General features: G+C 49.8%; 1 protein-coding gene and 1 pseudogene across 3 annotated transcripts in view; both read right to left on the reverse strand.

The window, feature by feature from the left end:
- RAB11FIP3 (RAB11 family interacting protein 3) overlaps window positions 1-18,559 on the reverse strand; it is a 94,873-nt gene extending 76,314 nt beyond the window's left edge. Inside the window, exon 1 of one of the 2 annotated variants that reach the window (XM_010381832.2) lies at window positions 17,463-18,559. In XM_010381832.2, coding sequence (XP_010380134.2) covers window positions 17,463-18,176 — 714 coding nt within the window. In that variant the 5' untranslated portion in view covers window positions 18,177-18,559. The remainder of the gene's footprint in view (window positions 1-17,462) is intronic. The other variant, XM_030924947.1, reaches the window with a different exon arrangement.
- Window positions 1,204-2,010, reverse strand: LOC115895227 (annotated as a pseudogene). Its single transcript, XR_004055423.1, has one exon. The product of XR_004055423.1 is annotated as a 60S ribosomal protein L36a-like (transcript).
- Window positions 18,560-19,265: the final 706 nt, after the last annotated feature.

The following is a 19,265-nucleotide window of genomic DNA, read 5'->3' on the forward strand; positions in this document are numbered from 1 at the left end:
CATTCCACAATACCAGACCAGAGTCACTCCCTGGGTGGGCAAGGGGAAGATTATAGAACACCCATTTTTTTCTTTTGAAATTTGGTTTAAATTTAAAAGTAAGAGCTCCTATACTGGCATAGTACCTAAAACCCAATCTTTTTTTTTTTTTGGAGACACAGTCTTGCTCTGTCACCCAGGCTGGAGTGCAGTGGCAAGATCTCAGCTCACTGCAACCTCCGCCTCCTAAGTTCAAGCAATTCTCATGCCTCGCCTCCCGAGTAGCTGGGACTACAGGCGCTTGCCATCAGGCCTGGCTGAGTTTTTTTTTTTTTTGCATTTTTAGTAGAGATGGGTTTCACCATGTTGGCCAGGCTGGTCTCCAACTCCTGACCTCAAGTGATCCGCCTGCCTTGGCCTCCCAAAGTGCTTGCATTACATGCGTGAGCCACCGTGCCCGGCCTGAACCCAATCATTTTTATTTTTTTGAGAGCAAGTCTCGGTCTATCGCCCAGGCTGGAGTGCAGTGGCCGGATCTCAGCTCACTGCAAGCTCCGCCTCCCGGGTTTACGCCATTCTCCTGCCTCAGCCTCCGAGTAGCTGGGACCACAGGCGCCCGCCTCCTCGCCCGGCTAGTTTTTTGTATTTTTAGTAGAGACGGGGTTTCACCGTGTTAGCCAGGATGGTCTCGATCTCCTGACCTCGTGATCCGCCCGTCTCAGCCTCCCAAAGTGCTTGGATTACATGCATGAGCCACCGTGCCCGGCCTGAACCCAATCTTTTTTTAATAGAGACAGGGTCTCGCTATGTTGCCCAGGCTGGTCTCGAACTCCTGACCTCAAGTAAGCCATCTGCCTCAGCCTCCCAGAGTGCTGGGATTATAGGCGTGAGCCATGCCACCCGGCCAGAATCTGATCTTGAGAGGACTACAAAATTCTAGGAGCTCTAAAATTAGGAGCCTGAGACCTTGCTGAATAAAGTAACTGCAGATCTGGTTGAACAGCTATGACTATCATAATTTATTTTCTAATTATCAAGAGATCATCCAACAGTACAGAAAACTTTTAAGTCAGCACAAGATGGAGACTCTTCAGAGCCGTTCTCAGCACTGTCCTGCTGCTGTCTGCCTTAGCCTACTACATTCCGCCCTTTACAAGGAGAATGTTACATCAGAACAAAGGTAGTGAAAAGTAGGCATTTCCAAGTTCTTTTTTTTTTTTTTTTAACATAAACTCAAGATTTTATTGTCTTCATAATAAAAGATGACACTTAGAACTGGATCACTTGGCCCTTTCTCTTCTTATCTCCTCCCAGTTCAAAATGCTTGCATCTTTTAATAGCCAGCATTCTCTTAGATCTGCAGTTGGGCCCAACGCACTCAAGCCTTATAGCACAATCTTCTTTGTAGTTTTAGCCTTTTTCCGGAAAACCGGCTTAGTTTGCCCACCATAGCCACTCTGCTTCCTGTCACAGCGCCGCTTTCCCTGGGCATACAGAGAATCCTTGCCCTTCTTGGACTGTGTCACTTTGTGGGGTTGGTGCTTGTCACACTTCTTACAGAAAGTCCGGCGGGTTTTAGGGACGTTAACCATGCTTGCAAGAGCGATATCGGCACGGGAAGAAAAAAAGCCCAAGTTCTTTATTCCTTATTGAATGACGCAGACTGATGGCCTATATCTGAAACTTGTAAGAAAGGGTAATACCACAAAGAAAGAAATCCTACAGAAACTCTGGGCACTGTCCAGAGTTCCACGGACTTCCGAGGCTGCCTCGGCCGACCTCCACGCGCAGGCTGAGAAACGGAGGCCTCAGGCTGGAGAACACCCACACCACAACGCAGACACACACATGCACACAAATACTTGTTTATTAACACGCAGAGGAACATCAGCTCAAATACACTCCAGGAAATACAAACTAAAACTCCGCTGACATGCCATTCTTCCTGTGTCAGATTGGCAACACTTTTCTGGAGGACAATTTAGTGACGGAAAACATTTTCTTAAATGCTTTAAAACCTACATATCCATTCCCCCAGCAATTCCATTTTTAAGACTTTAACCTAAGAAAATAATAAATTGTGCAGGAAGATTCAGCTACAAGAAAGCTTATAATGGTAAAAAAGTTAAAACCTAAAATACCAGAGAAATACTCAAATTCTAGCATATTCATTTACACAGCAGAAAAGCTATAAGCCATTAAGATCATGCTGCAGGGCCCGGGCGCGGTGCCTCACGCCTCTAATCCCAGCACTTTGGGAGGCTGAGGTGGGTGGATCACGAGGTCAGGAGATTGAGACCATCCCGGCTAACACGGTGAAACCCCGTCTCTACTAAAAGTACAAAAATTAGCCAGGCATGGCGGGGGGCGCCTGTAGTCCCAGCTACTCGGGAGGCTGAGACAGGAGAATTGCTTGAACCCGGGAGACGGAGGTTGCAGTGAGCTGAGATCGCGCCAATGTACTCCAGCCTGGGCGAAAGAGCGAGACTCCCTCTCAACAACCACCACTACCACCAAACATCGTACTGCAGAAGCAGATGCACTGATGTCAAGAGGTGGTAACACTATGTTGACTTAAACTGGGTTAAAATGGTCAATTATGACTCTGGTTTTGTTTAACTGTCCTATACAAAGAAAAATTTAAAAGCTAGAAGGCTGAAAAGATTCACAGTGCTGAATGGGGTTTTTATTTTCTCCTTTATTTGCATGTTTTTATTATTTTTATTTATTTCTTTTACACGTTTTTATTTTAAGTGTGCATGATCTGTGATGTTTTCCTTCTAAGTTTCTTGCTTTCGCTTTAAAGGCACTCGCAAACCAACAAGAGCAGGTTCTTGATTTACCTGCTCCAAATGCCAAGACTCCTCCTGCTCGGTATTTCTTAGTCTGCAAGAGAGAACCAAGTGTTCCTCTGTGCTGATGAAACCTCACTAACTGGTATTTCTCTTAAAACGCATCACAGGGCAGGATTCCTGAAGGGGGTTCTTAAAAATTAAATCACCAAGAGGAAATGTCTTCATGGCTTCTTCTCCCCTCACCAGACAGAATAAGCCATGCTGACAGGGATGGACTTTTCCATGAAAGGGCTTTTCATTTCCAACAGCAAAAACCTCAGCCTTGTTTTTCTTGGATTTTAGTAAAGTAAACCAACCCACCCAATGTTGGAATGAAATAAAACTTTGCAGACAAGTGGGAAAAAAAAAAAAGAAGAGCTGAGAGTGATGGAAGAAGAGAGGAAGAAACATTTGCAGAGATAACCGCTCTAGCATGGAGCCTGTTCTGATTCTCAGGAGAATTACGCCCAACAAGTAAGACCGGCTCTCTTTCTTGTTCAAAGGCCACCCACTAAAGCAACAGGGTGGACTCCAGCTCCTGCCCACGAAGACACAAAACTCTGCTTTGGGACGACTCAGCAGACACTGCCACTACGTCAGAAAAAAAGCAGCATGACACAGAAAAGCAATTCACCCCTGCCTGACCGCCCTGGATTGCCACTTCAGAAGTAGAGAACTGTGGAAACATCCAGACACCAGAAGCAGCAGCCCAGCTGAGCAGGAGGAAAACCAGAAATGTGACCTAGCGCACTCCTGGTTGGCCACTGCAGCTCCTCCTGAAATAGCAACCCCCCTTCACCAGGGTTCTAATAACCCTCCAGAATGAAAGTAAAGACCTCAGTTGAATTTATAACTCCAACTACCATCCCCAAACTCCCCCAAGACACTCACCATGGGAAAAGTAACCCCATTTCAAAAACCAGCATCATAAGCTGGGTGCAGTGGCATGGGCCAGGAGTCCCACCTACTCGGGAAGCTGAGGCAGGAGGACTGCCCAGGAGCTGGAGGCTGCAGTGTCTGTGACGGAGCCTGTAAACAGCCACTGCACTCAGGCCTGGGCAACACAGTGAGACACCCCCCGTCTCTTAGAAAGCAGCATGAGGCCGGGTGCGGTGGCTCACGCCTATAATTCCAGCACTTTGGGAGGCTGAAGTGGGTGGATCACAAGGTCAGGAGATGGAGACCATCCTGGCTAACATGGTGAAACCCCGTCTCCACTAAAAATACAAAAACTTAGGCGGGCACGGTGGCGGCGCCTGTAGTCCCAGCTATTCGGGAGTCTGAGGCAGGAGAATGGTGTGAAACCGGGAGGCGGAGCCTGCAGTGAGCTGAAATCGCACCACTGCAGTCACTGCACTCCAGCCTGGGTGACAGAGCGAGACCCCGTCTCAAAAACAAAAACAAAAAAAACCAGCATGATTAGAGAACTCCATAGTTCAAGAGTTGTGGAATTCCTTCTCTAGGGAGACAGATCAAAAGGATCAGTCACTCAGACGCTGTTACTATGTCATAGAAGGAAGGGTGCCTGGTGTGGGAACACAAATATGTGTTTGCTGCATGGCCAAGAAAGGAGCAGCATGGAGCGGAGGGCTCCAGCCAGAGGGGCAGCTGGCACCGACTCCAGGCCAGTCCCTGTGCACATCAGGGCTTGTGTGTGTGAAATCAATTTAGAGAGGCAACAATGGAGTACCCGGTATAGCAATTATTTTATTACCATTACAGGATATTTCAAATAATTAATTCTCATCACTGGTCTACAGGTGGGCCTTTGAATGAATCAGCAGGACTTACTAGAGAGTGACATAGAGGGGAAAACTCAACCTCCATGAGAACATGCCAGCATGCCAACAGTGATGGGAAGACCTCGCGTCCCCTGCTGTGCACTCCTAGAGCGTGCGTTTGTTTAATCATGGCTACACATGACTTAGGGATCAGGAACATCAGGCTACTGAGTGACTGGGAATACCAGGTTACTGAGTGATCAGAACAGGCTTAAAGAAAAATAGGGCCGGGCACGCTCGCTACAGTGGCCTATAATCCCAGCACTCTGGGAGGCTGAGGCGGGTAGATTACCTGAGGTCAGAAGTTCAAGACCAGCCTGACCAACATGGTGAAACCCCATCTCTAATAAAAATACAAAAAAAATTAGCCGGACATGGTGGCAGGCGCCTGTCATCCCAGCTACTTGGGAGGCAGATCCAGGAGAATCACTTGAACTTGGGAGCTGGAGGTTGTGGTGAGCCGAGATCCGCACCACTGCACTCTCCAGCTTGGCCGACAGAGTGAGACTCTGTCTCAAAAAAAAAAAAAGGAAAGAAAAATGGTCCCAGCTGACCATCCTGCGTTCTGGAGGACGGCTGGAGGAGGAAGAGGATGGGACAAGGGCAGCTAGGCGGGCCCGTGCCAGCACCTGTTCTCACCTCCTCACTTCCTGCTGCACGCACAGCTCCAGCTGAACCAGCAGGGATGGCAGGGATGCCTTCCTGATCCCCCAGCATGGCTGGTCTCCAGAACTAACATTCCCGGATTCATCACACAGCATTTTCAGAAGTCTTTCTTCCCATAAGGGATAAAAAAAAATCTGTGTATTTTGAACATCTTTGTGAGGAAGACGCATCACTGACCTAAGAAACAGCAGGCAGGACACGGCCAGCAAAGCAAGGGGATCATTCAGCAAAGAGAAAATCCTTCAGGAAATTAAGATGCCAGCTGGCCAGGCCTAGCCGAGAATGCCCACCAGGTAGGAGAAAGGGGGGAAGGTAGGCAGAGCAAGAGCCTCCCTTGGACTGTGGGCCACTGATCCCAGGGAAGGGATGACAGCAGAGGGGCTGAGCGAGGTGGCTCATGCCTGTCATCCCAGCACTTCGGGAGGCCAAGGTGGGTGGATCACTTGAGGTCAGGAGTTGAAGACCAACCTGGGAAACATGGCGAAACCCCATCTCTACTAAAAATACAAAAATTAGTAAATCTTTAATAAAAAGAAAAAGAAACACAGAAATTTACTGTAGTCCAGAAACATTTCCATTTTATGCAACTGTAAGTGACAGAATGAGACCCTGTCTCACAAGAAAATAAAAGTAAAGAAATAAATATTAATCAACCAAGAAGGCCGGGCGTGGTGGCTCATGCTTGTAATCCCAGCATTTTCGGAGGCTAAGGGGGGACAGATCACGAGGTCAGGAGATCAAGACCATCCTGGCTAACACAGTGAAACCCCATGTCTACTAAAGATACAAAAAATTAGCCAGATGAGGTGGCACCTGTAGCCCTAGCCACTCGGAAGACTGAGGCAGGAGAATCACTTGAAACCAGGAGGCAGAGGTTGCATTGATCTGAGATTGCGCCACCGCACTCCAGCTGGGCAATAGAGCAAGACCCCGTCTCAAAAACAAAAACAAAAAAAATGCAACCCTTTGTCTCTCACCTATCTGTGACCTGGAAGCCCCTCCCTACTTCATGTCTTCCTACCTTTCCTTGGAGTTGTCCCACCTTTCCCGAATGAACCAATGTACTTCTTTCATATATTGAATGATGTCGCATGTCTCCCTAAAATGCATAAAACCAAGCTGTGCCCCGATCACCTTGGCCACATGTCATCAGGAATACCTAAGGCTGTGTCATGGGCATGCATCCTCAACCCTGGCAAAATAAACATTCTAAATTAACTAAGACCTGTCTTAGATTTTGTGGGTCCACACCCATCAGCAGACTTGAAGGCTGAAGAGCCAGGACGCCTGTTTTAGTAGCACGCACAGGACACTGGCTCAACATGAGCTCTGTTTTGAAACTTATGAAAAACACAAGAATATCACAAGATGGTAACCAGAGTAATACCAATGTGCTCAAACCAAGTGAGCTGGTCTGAGTGCAGCGGTGTTTACGGCTGACTGACCACAATCAGTTACGGGTTGCTTTGGGCCTTCTCCATTCCCACTGCTTCACTTGACTAGCCACAGACAGACAGACAGACAGACACAAGCATGAAGTATCTGGAGAGAAAAATAAAACTACCTACTTAAAGAATTTATTTTCCTCCCTAATCATGACACTGAATCCATATTTCCTAGTCTGTTAGTCTCAAGAACTTCTGAAAGCCAGGTGTAGTGGTGCACACCTGTAGTGCCAGCTACAAAGAGGAGGCTAAGGCGGGAGGATCACTTGAGACCAGGGGTTCAAGGCTGCAGTGAGTTGTGATGGCGCCAGTGTACTCCTACCTGGGTGACAGAGCAAAGCCCTATCTCTCTAAAAAATGTTTTGGCCGGGCGCGGTGGCTCATGCCTGTAATCCCAGTACTTTGGGAGGTCGAGGCAGGCAGATCACAAGGTCAGGAGATCGAGACCATCCTGGCTAACACGGTGAAACCCCGTCTCTACTAAAAATACAAAAAAAAAAAACTAGCCGGGCGAGATGGCGGGCGCCTGTAGTGCCAGCTACTCGGGAGGCTGAGGCAGGAGAATGGCGTAAACCCGGGAGGCGGAGCTTGCAGTGAGCCGAGATCCGGCCACTGCACTCCAGCCTGGGCGACAGAGCGAGACTCCGTCTCAAAAAAGAATTGTAATAATTACTGTGCAATTAGTACACTTCTTTTCACTAAGAATTTTTCCCCTTTATTTGATTAACTGACATAACAATCTTGCATGCTCATGGTTGCACAGTGATCTTCTGATGTCTAGAACATACAGTTATCAGTTCCGCGTACTCAGCACATCTCTCATCTTCAACATTTATCACTTCTTTGGGTCGGGGAGACTCAATATCCTCCAACTAGTTTTTTGGTTTTTTTTTTTTTTTTTTTTGAGATGGCGTTTCATTCTTGTTGTCCAGGCTGGAGTGCAATGGCACTATCTTAGCTCACTGGGATTACAGGCGTGCACCACCACACCTGGCTCGGTTTTTGTACTTCTATTAGAGATGGGGTTTCACCATGTTGGCCACACTGGTCTAGAAATCCTGACCTCAGGTGATCCTCCTGCCTCAGCCTCCCAAAGTGCTAGGATTACAGGCATGAGCCATCGCACCTAGCCTTTTTTTCTGAGACGGAGTCTCCCTCTGTCACCCAGGCTGGAGTACAGTGGCGCAATCTCGCCTCACTACAACCTCTGCCTCCCGGGTTCCAACGATTCTCCTGCTTTAGCCTCCCCAGTAGCTGGGACTACGTCAGGTGCCCACCGCCACATTCAGCTAATTTTTGTATTTTTAGTAGAGATGGGGTTTCATGCCCTGTTATCCAGGCTGGTCTCCAACTCCTGACCTCAGGTGATTCACCCTCCCTGGCCTCCCAAAGTGCTGGGATTACAAGTGTGAGCCACTGCACGTGACTCCTCCCTTCTAGCTATTTGGAAAAACAGATTTTTAACTACCATCATCCTGCAGTGGCAGAACACTAGGACTTATTCTTCCTATCTCGCTGTAATTCTGTCACTAAGAATTTGCTGGCCTAGCAAGGATGTCACGCCCATAATCTCAATACTTTGGGAGGCCAAAATAGGAGGATTGCTTGAGGCCAGGAGTTCACCCAGGTAACATAGTGAGAACTCGTCTCTACAAAAAATAAAAATAAGGCTGGGCACAGTAGCTCATACCTGTAATCCCAGCACTTTCAGACGCCAAGGTGGGCAGATCCCTTGAGCTTAGCAGACTGGCAACATGGCAAAACCTCATCTCTACAAAAAACACAGAAGTTAGCTGGGTGTGCTGGCATACACCTATAGTCCCAGCTACTCAGGAGACTGAGGCAGGAGGATCTCTTGAACCTGGGAGTTGGAGCTTGCAGTGAGCTGAGATCATGCCACTGCACTCCACCCTGGGCAACACGGCCAAACCCTGCCTCAAAAATAAACAAATAAATAAAAAAATAAACAAATAAAACATTCGCTGGGTGTGGGGGCATGTCCCTGGAGGCTGAAGTGGGAGAATCCCTTGAACCCAGCCCAGAAGTTCAAGGCTGCAGTGAACTATACATGATCACACCACTGCAGTCCAGCCTGGATGACAAAGTGAGATCCAGGGGCGCGATCTTGGCTCACTGTAACCTCTGCCTCCCGGGTTCAAGCGATTTTCCTGCCTCAACCCCCGAGTAGCTGGGATTACAGGCGCCTGCCACCATGCCTGGTTAATTTTTTGTATTTTTAGCAGAGACGGGGTTTCACCACATTGGTCAGGCTGGTCTCGAACTCCTGACCTTGTGAGTTGCCCGCGTCGGCCTCCCAAAGTGCTGGGATTACAGGTGTGAGCCACCGCACCTTGCCAATGATCCCATCTCTTAAAAAAAAAAAAAAGGAAAAAAATTACAAAAAATTATAAAAGGATTACAAGCATTTTTTTTCCTTCTCCAAGAAGCAGGAATTACAGGCATTTTCTAATATGCATTTTTCCAAGTATCAATAAAAATAGCCCATCTTCATAAAGCATCTGCAGATACAAATTCAATGTTCCATCTAGTTCTTCAATTTACTAGAAAATCCAAGTTTCTTTAGATGCATTTTGTATATTTTGTACGAACCTTAATGAACTCAAAGTATGTAAATATTTTATTTTTAGGGTTTACTTAATTTTTTTTATTTCTACCAACTGTAATGATTTTTTTTTTACTAGATTCCCTTCTGTACTGTTTGAACTCTATGCTATGTGCAAAAGCACTACTTTTCAAAATAATCAAAATCAGTAACGTAACAGGAAATATAGACAATACCTCACATAAAACCATTCCCACCATACACCCTGTCCTACACACTCACATCTCTCAACACAAAACTAAAAGTACTTTTAATATATCTTCAAAACTTCTTTCACTCATAACAATTCTACACGGTTGTAAGTGTGGCATAAATTTAGTACATCACTCTATCATAATAACTTACAAGTGCTAATCAAAGTAAGTTTGGAGCCTTTATAATTATCACTTTGATGAGCTACATAATAGACTTAAGTGGATGCCTAATCCTTTTGTCTGATATAACTAATGTTTAGATTGAATGTTTCCAGAATTTAAACAAAATAAGTGCTTGGAAGAGAAGCAATTCATAAGCCTGGTGCCCTTAACAACCTTGTCTGCACCATCTACATATAATTAAACTCTTCCTGTATGTTAGATTCTAAACTGGAACTAGAATAGTCCTTAACCTTTTTTTTTTTTTTTTTTTGAGACGGAGTCTCGCTCTGTTACCCAGGCTGGAGTGCAGTGGTACAATCTCAGCTCACAGCAACCTTCACCTCCAGGGTTCAAGCAATTCTCCTGCCTCAGTCTCCCGAGTAGCTGGGATTACAGGCACCCACCACCAAGCCCAGCTAATTTTTTTTTTTTTTTTTGAGACGGAGTCTCGCTCTGCCGCCCAGGCTGGAGTGCAGTGGCCGGATCTCAGCTCACTGCAAGCTCCGCCTCCCAGGTTTTTGCCGTTCTCCTGCCTCAGCCTCCCGAGTAGCTGGGACTGCAAGCACCCGCCACCTCGCCCGGCTAGTTTTTTTGTATTTTTTAGTAGAGACGGAGTTTCACCGGGTTAGCCAGGATGGTCTCGATCTCCTGACCTTGTGATCCACCCATCTCGGCCTCCCAAAGTGCTGGGATTACAGACTTGAGCCACCGCACCCGGCTGTTTTTGTTTTTTGAGATGGAGTCTCGCTCTGTCATCCAGGCTGGAGTGCAGTGGCCCGATCTCCACACACTGCAAGCTCTGCCTCCCAGGTTCACGTCATTCTCCTGCCTCAGCCTCCCATGTAGCTGGGTCTACAGGCGCCCACCTTTGCGCCCGGCTAATTTTTGTATTTTTAGTAGAGACAGGGTTTCACCGTGTTAGCCAGGATAGTCTCGATCTCCTGACCTCGTGATCCGCCCATCTCAGCCTCCCAAAGTGCTGGGATTACAGGCGTGAGCCACTGCACCTGGCCTGTTTTTGTTTTTTAAGACAGAGTCTTGATCTGTCGCACAAGCTGGAGTGCAGTGGTGAGACCTCAGCTCACTGCAACCTCCACCTCCCAGATTCAAGCAGTTCTCCTGCCTCAGCCTCCCAAGTAGCTGGGATTACAGGTGCATGCACCACACCCGGCTAATTTTTTGTATTTTTAGTAGAGACAGGGTTTCACCATGTTGCTTAGGCTAGTCTTGATCTCTTGACCTCGTGATACGCCTGCCTCGGCCTCCCAAAGTGCTGGGATTATAGGCGTGAGCCACCGCGCCTTGTCTAATTTTTGTATTTTTAGTAGACAGTAGAGTTTAGGTTTTGCCATGTTGGCCAGGCTGGTCTTAAACTCATGACCTCAGGTGATCTGCCCACCTCAGCCTCCCAGAGTGCTGGGATTACCGGTGTTAGCCACTGCTCAGGCCATCCTTAACAATTCTGAATTTTCCTGGGGACAAGTAAACCTTAGGTTTCCATTAACATATACACCTGCCAGGCCAGTGGCCCACACCTGTAATCCCAGCACTTTGGGAGGCCAAAGCGGGTGGATCACGAAGTCAGGAGACCGAGACCATCCTGGCTAACACGGTGAAACCCTGTCTCTACTAAAAATACAATAAATTAGCCAGGTGTGGTGGCATGTGCCTGTAGTTCCAGCTACTCAAGAGGCTGAGGCAGGAGAATGGCATGAACCCAGGAGACGGAGCCTGCAGTGAGCCAAGACTGCGCCACTGCACTCCAGCCTGGGCGACAGAGCGAGACTCCGTCTCAAAAAAAAAAAAAAAAAAAAAAAAAAATTCAGCTTCTACCCCAATATGATCTCACTTGTGTACCTTTATGGACAGTCACCTGTGTGTCTGTGTCTATGTATAAAAAAGGTCTAGGCCAGGCACAGTGGCTCACACCTGTAATCCCAACACTTTGGGAGGCCGAGGCAGGTGGATCACTTGAGGTCAGGGGTTTGAGACCAGCCTGGTCAACATGGTGAAACCTCGTCTCTACTAAAAATATAAAAATTAGCCAAGCGTTGCACGCCTGTAGTCCAAGCTACTCAGGAGGCTCAGGCAGGACAATCACTTGAGCCCAGGTGGTGGAGGCTGCAGTGAGCTGAGATTGCGCCACTGCACTCCAGCCTGGAGGAGAGAGCAAGACTCTATTTAAAAAAAAAAAAAAAAAGTCTGAAAAGAAATGTACTAAAATAATGGTGATGTTGTTTTTCTCAGGATAGTGGGATTATTGGTCATTTTCTGTTTCATATAACCCAAGCTGCATTTCCCTTTTAGCAATTCAGTCAACATGTAGACCCAGAACACATACACTCATCTGCTCACACACACACGTAACAAGCCACGTCCACACAGATATCCCGCTCCTACATACACGTCCCTCTCCTGCAGACACATGCTCCCACACATCTCACCACACACATATTACACACACACACATTACACACATCACATACATAACTGCTCACACACACACACATGCTCACTCTCATTCACACACACCTTCACTCAAATTCAAGGCTAACAGACTAGAAATGATACAGGGCAAATAAAAGGTGATGCCAGGCCAGGCGCTATGGCTCATGCCTGCAATCCCAGCACCTTGGGAAGCTGAGGCCTGAGGAGGGTCACTAGAGCCTAGGAGTTCAATAATATGCCTGGGCAATATCACTATACTATACGTCGTCTCTACAAAAATAAATTTTTTTAATTTTTGTATTTTTAGTAGAGACGGAGTTTCACCATGTTAGCCAGGATGATCTTGATCTCCTGACCGCGTGATCCACCCGCCTCAGCCTCCCAAAGTGCTGGGATTACAGGCGTGAGCCACCGCACCCAGCCAATTTTTTTAAATTAGCAGAGCATGGTCATGCCCGCCTCTAGTCCCAGCTACTCAGGAGGCTAAGATGGGAGGACTGCTTGAGCCCAGGAGGTGGAGGTTGCAGTGAGCTGAGATCTTGCCACTGCACTCCAGACTGGGTGACAGAGTGACACCCTGTCTCAAAACAAACAAACAAAAAGGTGCAGTCTAATGTCCCTAGGAACTTTCTACTGCCACCAGTGGCGGTGCTGGAATAAAAAAATGTAGGGAGATCTGAGCATCCACACTTCCTTCAGTAGCCTATTTCTGCAAGTACTGAAGACACACAATGCCTACCAAGGTTACTGAAGGACATTCTCTGAAAAGAATCAGTGGCTATTAAAATACAAATGCTTAAGTTGACTGTAAAAATAACACGTAAAGTCATAATCTTTAAAAACAAAACAAAATTAAAGTAACCCTTTCTCACAACACTCTTAGAATTTATTTTACAATCTCTGCTTCATGATGGGCGGTAGTAAATACAAAAGCATCAGTCCTCGCAGCATGAAAGGGTCATGTCAATCTCCAGAGATGGCTGAAGCCTTAAAAATCACCTATTCCGGCCGGGCGTGGTGGCTCAAGCCTGTAATCCCAGCACTTTGAGAGGCCGAGACGGGCGGATCACAAGGTCAGGAGATCGAGACCATCCTGGCGAACATGGTGAAACCTCGTCTCTACTAAAAAATACAAAAAACTAGCCGGGCGAGGTGGCGGACGCCTGTAGTCCCAGCTACTCAGGAGGCTGAGGCAGGAGAATGGCGTAAACCCGGGAGGCGGAGCTTGCAGTGAGCTGAGATCCGGCCACTGCACTCCAGCCTGGGCGACAGAGCGAGACTCCGTCTCAAAAAAAAAAAAAAAAAAAATCACCTATTCCAACTTCATACCTAATTCCTGGATGCATCTGACTATAAATTCCTGTTTCAAGAAAATATAACCAGAAAGCTCCACTTGCTCCTTTCATCTGCTGATTCCTGCTAACATAACACTGTGTTACATTACACCACACCTGATCTATCACCAGATGATGTAATTAGATCCAAACACACCATGACATTGCTAAAGAAAGAGGGACACAAAAGCCACCTGTATTACAAACAGGAGCTGCTTCTATTAAAAATTCAGATAATCCATTTAAATAATTTAAAATGCTACTTTCATAAACAGATTAAAGACAATGAAGATGATACCTCTGAAAATTTGATAAAAATTAAGATACTTGGCCGGGCGCGGTGGCTCACGCCTGTAATCCCAGCACTTTGGGATTACAAAGTGGCGGGTGGATAACCTAAGGTCAAGAGTTCAAGACCAGCCTGGCCAACATGGAGAAACCCCTTCTCTACTAAAAATACAAAAACCAACCAGGTGTGGTGGCAGGCGCCTGTAATCCCAGCTACTCAGGAAGTTAAATGAAGCAGGAGAATCACTTGAACCTAGGAGGCAGAGGTTGCAGTGAGCTGAGATCATGCCATTGCACTCCAGCCTGGGCAACAGAGCAAGCAAGACTCCATCTCAAAAAAAAAAAAAAAAGGCCGGGCACGGTGGCTCAAGCCTGTGATACCAGCACTTTGGGAGGCCGAGACGGGTGGATCACGAGGTCAGGAGATCGAGACCATCCTGGCTAACACCGTGAAACCCCGTCTCTACTAAAAAATACAAAAAACTAGCCGGGCGAAGTGGTGGGCGCCTGTAGTCCCAGCTACTCAGGAGGCTGAGGCAGGAGAATGGCGTAAACCCAGGAGGCGGAGCTTGCAGTGAGCTGAGATCCGGCCACTGTACTCCAGCCCGGGCGACAGAGCGAGACTCCATCTCAAAAAAAAAAAAAAAAAAAAAAAAAAAATTAAGATAATCTAGTTGTTATCATCAAGGACAGTAATGTGACTGGACTAAGAGTCTCTCATGTGTTCAATATTTTGAAATCTCAAGGTAGAAAGTACAAAAACTTACAATCTTTATTGCTGTTATCCAGTTTATCTGAACTGTTCCCTAGGGTTTTTTAAAAAAATCATTAATGTTTTCAAAAGAATTGATACATTTTGGAAATACATACTGAAGCATTTATGGAAGAAATGATATAATGTCAGGAACCCACTTCAAAAATCATCTGGGGGTAGTAAGTGGGTAGTTTACAGATGAACCAAGACTGCTGAAACTGAGGAATGGCTACAGGGTTACGTAACATGAAAATCAACCTTTCTTTACCCTGTAAATTATCTGCTGCCAAACAGTAACTTAGCGCCGGGCGCGGTGGCTCACGCCTGTAATCCCAGCACTGTGGGAGGCTGAGACGGGCGGATCACGAGGTCAGGAGATCGAGCCCATCCTGGCTAACACGGTGAAACCCCGTCTCTACTAAAAATACAAAAACTAGCCGGGCGAGGTGGCGGGCGCCTGTAGTCCCAGCTACTCGGGAGGCTGAGGCAGGAGAATGGCGTAAACCCGGGAGGCGCAGCTTGCAGTGAGCTGAGATCCGGCCACTGCACTCCAGCCTGGGTGACAGAGCAAGACTCTGTCTCAAAAAAAAAAAAAAAAAAAAAAAAAAAACAGTAACTTAGCTTGAAGAAATCAAGAGCTCTCCTCCATTCCAGGAAGCTGGTCCAAGTTCAGGCACTCAGATCATACCCAACATTGCTTCTTCCTAAGCCATCCAGAAGAACAGACAGAAGGAGTAACACCACAGGAGATCCCTACCACTTTCCCATCCTCATCAAACCCCAAGTCCTTGCCCCCAACCTTCGAATTCCACCAAGAGCTGTCAGAGTGAAGAATTTTGTCTCATTTCTACTTTGTGATGACAAGAAAGGTTAGCCCCAAATAGCAACCCGAAGTTTTTCCCACTGTGATCATTAATGGAGGTTATGACAAAAGCAGTTTCTCAAATAAAAAGAATTATATGAAAGTCAAAAAGTTATTATCACAATAGGGATATTGTGAGCCACCACATCTAAGAGGCATCTAAGGTCTAAAAGCCAAAAGATCTAGTTCTACCCCTGTGAGGCCTTGGGAGAGCTATATTAACCTTTCTGGGTTTCCGGTTTCTTACCTGCAAAGTGGGGATGAACCATGCTTGCCTACCATCTCAGAGAACCGTGGTATAATCCAGTGGAAACATACCTGAACCTCACAGAAGCTCTCTATCAAAGTTGGGTTGTGGTAACAAGGAGCAAAGGTGGTACTCTCCTGCCTTCCTTGCTGTACTGAAGCAAGAGTATGCTTGGGAGAAGACACAGCACACTAGCCAACAGCAACCAAGGGAGCTCAAGGTGCTCTCCAGCCCAGGGGCAAGAAGGAAACGCAGCAAAACACCCAGACCAGCAACCACCATCCACACTGACCATGCAGGAAAGTATCAGTCACATATTTTACTGCCCATTAGAGTAGGTGGAAAACTATCCTGACAATATCCCAACTGGAGCTAAGCACGTGAGCAGTGCAGGCTGCCCCACAGGCACCTGTCTGTACACCTTCTTAGTGTGAACTCAGCGAGGAACCCGATTTATCAGGACCCTGTTTTTTGTTTTTTTCTGAGATGGAAGTCTCGCTCTTGCCCAGGCTGGAGGGCAGTGGCACAATCTCAGCTCACTGCAAGCTCCGCCTCCTGGGCTCATGCCATTCTCCTGCCTCAGCCTCCCAAATAGCAGGGACTACACGTGCCCATCACCACACCGGCTAATTTTTTTGTATTTTTTAGTAGAGACGGGGTTTCACCATGTTAGCCAGGATGGTCTCGATCTCCTGACCTAGTGATCCGCCCGCCTCGGCCTCCCAAAGTGCTGGGATTACAGGCATGAGCCACCGCGCCTGGCCATCAAGGTTCTTAATGTTATGACTGACACCCTAAATAGCAGTGTGCCAATTTTACCTCTTTTCTTACAGACCTCTTGGCTTAAACATGCATATGTACTTGAACACCCACTTACCAGATGTCTGCATGTGTGAGAAGTCAACAAAATACAAAAAATTGACAGATGCACCTTAGGGATTTCCTACAAAGTAAACTATTTAAAAGTGAGCGCTGGTATTATTTGATGTCCACCGGGTTATTGGCAGAACACACACCGCCCTGCTGTTATCTCCACTTAAACTTATTAAGTGCTGAGGGAGATAGGAACAACTGCATCTTCCGGCCCACCTTCCCCCCAGGAGCAGGCGCCCTGAGGACCGCGTGGACCCCTGCCACACTGTATTGTGCACAGGGCCTGTCCACGCATTTCACCTCTCCTACTAGAGTGGAGGTGGCCCTAATGGAGTTCTGCTAGACTTCTGTATTTGCCAACAAGCTCAGAGGCTCATTCCCTTCCTCCCCAAAGGCACCAAAGTAAAAATTATTAATTCCAGGACCTTCTACAAGCATCGACTGTCTCCCAAACAATAAAAAAAGATATCTAAGTAGAAAAGATGTCAACCACACACAGTAAAAGTAATTGTGCTCAAAATCGGTAGCTATCTGTAGGATCTCAAGGTGTTTGGGCAGCCTGGCCTCTGCGGTTCGAACTTGCGTAAATTCAGCCGAGCAATATCTGGGCCCTTGGGTGAGGGAATCGCGGGGAACTTTTTCATTCAGGGGCACGTCGATCAGACACCCTGGGGGGGGTGTCCCCAGGCCGGGAGCTGACCTCTGTAAGATCCAGCTGACGAGGCGATGGGGGGATGGGAAGAAACGGACTCCCCAGAATAGAACCTCCTTTTAAGAAGGGAAGAGGGACTCCAGTGAAATTCAACCAGAAATCCAGGGCCTAAGTACTCAATAAGCAGTAAAAGCAGGACCCGCAGGTCTTGACAGTGCCTTTCCCGACTCCAGGGGCCGCGTCGACCGGTCCCACATCAACCCCGGAGGCCAGCCACGCACCTGCCCGGTTCCCACGCCCCGGCCCGGCCCGCTCCGTACCTGCTCTGCCCCGTAGACCGTGGCAAACTGGACGAAGTCCTCGATGCGGACGAAACCGTCCCCATCCCCGTCTAGGGCATCGAACACGGCTCGGAGGCGGGGGCCGTCCTCCTGACTCCCCGCGGGCTCGCTCGGAAGGGGGTGGGTCTGGCTGAGATCCGAGGGCTGCGGCGGGGACCCGGGACCCTCCTCCAGCGCCAGCTCGCCCACCGTGGGCTCGGGGAAGGGAGAGAAGAGGTCGACCTCGCCCCGCGCTCGGTGGCTGCTGCTGGACCCCTGCAAGCGGAAAGACGCGCTCTCCGGGCAGCCCGGGGGGCCACACTCCTCGGGCTTCTCAGTCCAGGAGAACAACGGGTCGAGTTCTGGAAGCGGCGCCTCGGAGCGGGGCCCTGGGCCCGGGGCTTCCGGGCTCTCGAGCTGCCCCAGCGGGCCGGAGCACGGCGGCGGGGCGGGCGCCCCGGGGTCCCGCTGGCCTCCCTCCAGCCCCGGGGCCGGCCTGGCGCTCCAGCGCGCCCCGCCATCCGCAGCGGCTCCGGGCGCAGGCTCATCCAGGCCCGGGGGCTCCGGGTCCGGGCCGGCGGCGAGCGCTCCGAGGCGTAGCTCCGCAGGGCCCGGCGCCGGCTGCGCCGCCCCCGGCCCGTCCGGCTCGCCCGGCTCCGGGTCGGGCCCCGGCGGCTCCGAGCCCGGGGGCGAGGCCGGCGGGGCCGACGCCATGCTCCCGAGAGGCTAGTGGTGCGGAGGGCGCGGGCGACAGACAAAGGCGCTCAGGGCGCGGCGGCGGGCGCGGGCATCCCCTCGGTGGCGCGGGCGGGCGCGCGCGGGGCGCCCGGGCTGCTGGGGCTGGCGCTCGGGCCCTGCTCCGTCCTCGCCCATCTTTGCGCCGCGCCTCAGCTGCCCTCGGCCCGGCGGCGCGGCGGGCGCAGGCCCATGGCGGCGGGGCGGCCTAGGGAGGGCGGCGAGGGGCCGGGCGGCGGGCGACGGGACGGGGGGCGAGGAGACCGGAGGCCGCGCAGCCTGTGAAGCAGGATGAGGAGACTAAGGAGGCTGAGCCTCCTGAGGTACCCGGAGAACTAACGCCGCCGCTGCCGCCCCGGCCCCGCCCTCCGTCGGGCCTGACGTCAGCGCGTCCCGGCGGTGGCCCAGCCCCTCGCCGGCTTGCTATAAAGGCAGGCGCCGGGAGCGTCGCGGCAGTGCGGCGGCTGCGAGGGGGTGTTCTTCTTTCAAGTACACCTCGTCTCGCCGGAGCTGGGGTCCCGACCCTCGGGCGCGGGACGCGGGGGTGCTCCGAGGCTGAGAGTGGAGGCGTGACGTGACGTCCCTGGCAAGGGGCGCACAGAGTCAAACCTTACTTAGAACGGTTCCCGCCGTACAGCTACCAGCGGGCGCGACCGCGACCACGACCCACGCATGGTGCGGACCAGTAAACGGCACCGCGCGGCGAGCGAGAGACGCACAGGGACATAGCCCCCTGAGAGCTGAGCCCTTCCGGGGTAAAGCGTTCTCACGTGGATGAGACCAGGAGGCGGCGCACTCCTGGCTCGCGGCCCAGCGGTCGCAGGTGCCCCAGGGGTTGCGGGGCGCAGACGCCGCAGAGGGCGAGGCCCAGCCCAGGCCCCGCGCTGACCTGACGGACGCAGGGTCTGATATGGAGTGCGGAGGGGCCCCGGGCACGCAGTCCATGTCCCTCGAAACCAGAGGCACCCGCGGCCACGCGCTAGGCCTTTCCCTTAAGCCTGTGACTAAGGTCTCCAAGACGCCCAGCGTTGGGACGGGCGCGGTGGCCCACGCCCAAGCAAGAGGATC

This window comes from Rhinopithecus roxellana, chromosome 20 (assembly GCF_007565055.1).
Source record: "Rhinopithecus roxellana isolate Shanxi Qingling chromosome 20, ASM756505v1, whole genome shotgun sequence".
Taxonomy (NCBI): Eukaryota; Metazoa; Chordata; class Mammalia; order Primates; family Cercopithecidae; genus Rhinopithecus; species Rhinopithecus roxellana.